The sequence below is a fragment of the Nestor notabilis genome, unplaced genomic scaffold (genome assembly GCF_000696875.1).
Source record: "Nestor notabilis isolate BGI_N333 unplaced genomic scaffold, ASM69687v1 scaffold30710, whole genome shotgun sequence".
NCBI lineage: Eukaryota > Metazoa > Chordata > Aves > Psittaciformes > Psittacidae > Nestor > Nestor notabilis.
In genome coordinates this window covers 75,236-80,738 of record NW_009913022.1, presented here as the reverse complement: position 1 = coordinate 80,738, position 5,503 = coordinate 75,236, and the positions used below count along the sequence as shown (strand labels likewise).

The following is a 5,503-nucleotide window of genomic DNA, read 5'->3' as shown; positions in this document are numbered from 1 at the left end:
TCTCTTGTTAACACAAAAAACATCTGATGACTGCGGAATGCCACAGCGGACAACTCACGCCTTGAAAAGGAAATGTTTTGTTTCATTTGTTTTTAAATTTGTTTTGAAGACTTCTTATAGGAAGCTACAGTGCTGTCTCTACAACCTCTCCTCTGGTAAAGCATGTCCACGTCTCCTACCTGTTTCACGAGCACTCCCGGTTCCAGCACACACTGCCCATGGAGGGGTCTGCGTCACTTTATGTTACCTGCCCACCAGCCAGCCCATCTCTCAACACCCTCGAGTGCATGCACAGCAGATTAGCCCTGGAAGAAGAAGGGAACCTACCTGCAGGGTGACCTGGTATCACGAGGCTGTTGGTAGGTAACGCTGGTGGAGGTGGCAGCGTAGGTGGGGTGGCGAACATGGCCGGATGGTGCTGGTGCTGGGTCTGCGATCTGAGAGAGAAGTGCGAGGTAGCAAGATTAGAGATGGAGAGGGGCAGAGCTGGGCCGGAGGAATGGTGCGGAGGAATCTGGGGCGACAGGGGAAGGTGCTTCGGGAGGCTGATGCTTGTTGCACTGCTAGCACTGCTGCTCCGGCTGCAGAGAGAAAAAGATGGGGGGAAGAGAGGGGAGAGAGAAAGACAGAGAGTGTGTTACAATACACGATTGAAACAGTGCAAGAAATATACTACCAGAAACAACACAACAATGTAACCCTGACCTCTCCAAGCTTATGTTTTTGTTTGAAACGGCAGTGGTGACATTAACAAATCTCAATGAACTTCTCCAGAAGGGCAGGATGGGGCTGGGGATCTCTGGAATGACATTTCCTCTGGTACTTGAACAAGTTACAACCCTCAGAGCTATCTATGAGATACTGATGAAGGCCATAAAGGCAGCTGAAGTTTCCACCTTTACTTAGCCTCTGATGACCTTGCAGTGGCCATGTGCATCCTTGTGATCTTACAACGCAATTACTCCAATTCCTTTTTCTGTGGCTCTGGGTACACACAGCTGCATAGCGTTAGTGACTTTGGGACCGAGTTGTATTTGCTGTGCATGCTGCGTAGTTATATTCACAAGCATGAAAACACACACCATGTTAATATTTTTTTCTTGTAATAATTTCATGTTTTACCTCTTCTTCTATTATTATTACTTCACTGTGAGTGATCTAAGTTTTGTGGGGTGAAAAGCACTACCACTGCAGTTATTATTCAGTGTAATTCCCACCACAGCAATTATTTGTTGCAATCTAAACCTCTGAGGTATCTTGAACAGCTTGCAATATTATTAATCATTTATTCTGTGGTGGCATTTGCAGGGTAAAACCACAACAGAACTGAAGTATGCAGGATACTATGACATACATATTAATGGCAGCTCCCTATATTCATATTTTGACCCTTGTACAGCCAAATATTATGCTTTAAATCAGTTTTGTCATCTTGTTTAAACTAGTGTAGTTCTGGCTTGGGAAGCAAGGTGTGTTTTTTGTACCAGCATAAAGACTATACAGGTTCCAGTTGACTGGCTAAACTCTTCTCTAGAAACGTTTTATCCATGCCATTTTCACCCATCCTACTTACTGGATGGAGGCAATTTAAACAGCAAAGCTAAGTCTCCTTCTAGATCTGAACGTGTCAGATTAAAGCAGATTTCTCAGCCTACACGGAAGGCTTGTTCTAAGGGACACAGCATTTTCCAATATAGATATCCCTCTTTTGATGCTGCTGAACAAAAAAACCCTGTGATAACCATAAACAAACCTACTTCAATGGAGTCTTTCTTAATATGAAACAAGGGAGTTGCTCAAACTCAAACCACCTTAAATTTCTAAGGCAGGAATTAGCCAGCTTAGCCAAGACAGTGTGAAACTCCACTGGAAACTGGACATAAAAGGTGCAACCTTAACCACGTGTAACCTCAGTTACACGCGGCTTTCTCTTAGAAAGGGAGCATTTATCACCATGTTTCAAACACAGTTATCCACCACTGCTGGAAAATCCAGCCTGTGGAGTCAGAAATTCCAATATATAAAACCTGCAGCATCTTACACAGACAGCAAGAGTGCTCGTCCTGCCTTGCAAAAATTTCTAACCCGTTTGAAACAAGCTTTAGCCCAGCAGTAGGATAAATTTAGGCAACACGAGTATCCCTTTCTCATACCTGATATTATTGAGTCCGTTGTGGGCCACCTGGTGATGCACTTGGTAGTTGAGAGGTGGAGGGATGTGACTCGGAGGCTGGGTCCGAAGCTCTGGTATTAACTGAGGCTGCGACTGCGGCCGAGGTTGAGGTTGTGACTGTGGCCGAGGCTGCGGCTGAGGCGTGAGCCTTGGTGGTGCTGGTGCTGAAATCACTGGCTCCTTCTTCAACAGTGGGCTTGCTCTGGCACTTGACGTGGGCGCTGAGGAAGTAGAAGTCACAACGGCAGCTACTGGCTGGGGGCTGGGGATAGGCAGGGCGAAGGGCACGTCGGTGCTCAGTTCCCGGCTCCGCTCTAGCCCAGACACCTTTGGGACATTGGCTGCTTTTGCTTCTGGCTTGTCATTCAAGGTGGGACCTTATAGAGCAACGAGAAAAAGAACAGAGCGCATGCTGAAAGGTCTGTGTCTGTTTCTCTGCTTGGCAGAACGTATGCCTGAGAAAAAACAAGTCATGTTTCAGCTCGTGGGAGCATCGTGGGAGCACTGCTGCTACAAGATGGATGTGTGTTTGTGTGTCTGTCCTTCCGCTGTCCTTGACTGGCTGGTCTACACGACTCATTAGTGTGTAAGAGACTTAGCTGTCGTTAAATGAATGCATACTACAATGAATATACAGCTCTGTGACTTCTATAGAGTCCCAAGGTTACCTACAGTAGGAGTATGAATGTATCTCGAGTTACTGATACAGCTATTTCCTGCTCAATCCAAGTTTTAAGGCTCATAATGAGCTCACAAACACAAACCTGATCATGAAGACATTTTGTTTTCTCAATACTCAAGGTAATCTACACTGTGTTTAGGCTTAACTCCAGCTGCAATGCACTGAGACCCAAGCACTAATCATTTATGATAACCTCATGTGGCTTCTAGGGAGGAGGCTACCTGGAATCTTCATGTAGCAAAGAATGGGACAGTTCTGCAGCAAAGCCACAACATTGCTGCTCCCTGGCCACATACTTGTTTGGAAGAATGGAACAGAGAAGGCTGGAAAAATCCAGTCAGAATTGCAGTGAGCAGCCAGGTGTAGTCCTGCTCACCCCAAGTACTGCACACACCTGTATGCACAGCATATGTAAACTATCAGGAATGCTGCAACCTTCCAAAATGCAACTATGGTGAGAATTCTATAGGGAATTACTCAGTTTATGATGCCAAGTATTTCCTTTTTTTCCCAAAATTAAGCTAAACAAAGCAGCCCAAAGGGTTAAAAGGCTGGAAAGAAAAAAGAGAAAAGGGAGGAAAGGAGAGAGATTTCAGATCAAGCAGTATCCAAAAGGTCAAAGACAACTGAAAGGACCAACATGAACATGATTCAACTCCCACTGTGATTCCCTTTTTGATATTATCTGTGTATCCTTGTGTGCACAAACACCCACAATTACAAGACAAGCTGTTCATGGGTTACAAGAACTAGTGTTGTTTCACATGCATACACTCCACCGTGCACACACAGCACTTCAATCTGACTTTCAGGATACATGCGTCTATTGTCCACCAAAACACGCTGGGGGCTGTTTGCGTTTAGCTGGCTTGCAGGCATCCAAGAGATGCTTCCTACACTTATTAACATGCTCCCAACACCCTCACGAACAAATTCCACCTTTGAAATTTTCCCGTCTCATCAAAGGACTGAGCCAGTTCCTGCTGTAGGAGGTGTGGAAATAACACACAACACACACCACGAGCTAATTCTGGCTGTGCAGATGCTCTAACCAGGCGTTTGCGAATACAGCCTGTGTGAGGCCAAGAGTCCTCACTGCTGCTGCTGGGGTGACTTGAGCACCACCATGCTGGTGTTAGGGGAGAGGAGGACAGGGATCACTCAGAGCCTGTAGCACACCCGCTCGCTTTCACACAGCAAATGCCTGTGTGCTGATGGCATCTCCTTCCTTGACACAAAAGGCGCTTTCCCACACTGCTGCTGGGTCTGCTTGCACACTCACCATCGCACCATTCCCTTCATCAATCAATCAATCAATCAATCAGTCAATCTCCATAAATTCAGAATGTGAAAAAAAAATGAATGGAAACATATGAACTGTATTTACCAGCTGAAGATGGCTGAGAACTTATGTACGCCCTGAAACTCACAAGTAAGAGGAGCAGAAGCCTTTCCAAACACCAGTGCTTTGGCTGGCAGCAAGTACAATCAACCCTGTGCTTTCCATCACCTTATAGATCTTCACAGGTTTGACACAATGTCGGGAAGTCCTAAATTATTCCCTACAATAAAGATAAGGCTAACTCTTGTTTCAGTGAATTTCTTTTTCAAGTATGAGTTCATGCATCACAGGTACCCTGGTTTTGAGATGTAACTAGACTTGGTTCCAATGTTATTTAAAAGTGTCAAAGAATTGATTTCTAAAATGTGTGTCTCATCGCTCTTGTGCACTGTTATTTTCTATAATGCCATCTATGTTTGTAAATCTTCCTCAACCGAAAAATTGTCAGTGACTAGAAATTCTGTTTCATTCCTGATTCATTCACAGACTTCCCAAGAGCCTAGAATTTACCTGAGCAGTAGGATAGAGATGACACAAGTATCCCCTTCCGATACCTGATATTATTGAGTCTGTTGTGGGCCACTGGTGGTGCATTTGGTAGTTGAGAGGTGGGTCCCACAGCTGTCGATCCCACTGTAACTACCCATTAAAAGCAATTTGGTTTCATTCCTGATCCATTTGTAAGTTTCCTGAGAGCCTATTAGTTCTTTCCATCCAACAGGCCTCCTCCTACAGTTAAACTTATTGTGCAATTATAGACAATGTAGACTGCTGGTGTATATTCAAAACACACTGGCACCACAGAAGTTAGTTGAGTATAAAATCAATGAGATCCAAAACAAATCAATAAAGTCCTGCATTAAAAGCAGCTGTTTGACCAGTGTTATGTACAACTATCTATTCACTGTGGTTTCTGCATCAGTTTTCATTTGCAGTTTTCTCCAAGCAAAAGCTATTGCACTGACCAGCCAGCCTGGTTGCATGAGTTGGTACTAGGGGCACTGACTCATTTCCGCTGCCAACTTGCATCTCACAGGTTGCAGTACAGAAATGTTTTACGTTTCATTCTTGACAACAATGAAAATACCCCAGGGCCTTTTCCCCCGCTCTGGAAAACCTACAGGCATGAGTGTGAGTATCTTCTCTCTTTATGTAGCCACACTGAGCAAAAGCAGAATCACCAAGAAGGGGAAGATACAATGTGAATTCACAGGCAAGCATGGGGAAGGCATGTGAGAGACAGCAAAATCCCCAAGCCACCGCAGCCACCACACAGGAAGGATGGTGGGTGAATCCTGGCGTTTTG

At 44.9% G+C, this 5,503-nt stretch overlaps 1 protein-coding gene across 1 annotated transcript; it reads right to left on the bottom strand.

Moving 5' to 3' along the window:
• Nucleotides 1-327: 327 nt before the first annotated feature.
• Nucleotides 328-2,550, bottom strand: LOC104411886 (fibrosin-1-like protein; the record flags this gene model as incomplete). Its single annotated transcript, XM_010022433.1, has 2 exons — nt 328-581; nt 2,154-2,550. Coding segments are annotated over 2 exons (651 nt in total), but the record flags the coding sequence as incomplete, so codon positions are not given.
• Between the last annotated feature and the right edge of the window lie 2,953 nt (nt 2,551-5,503).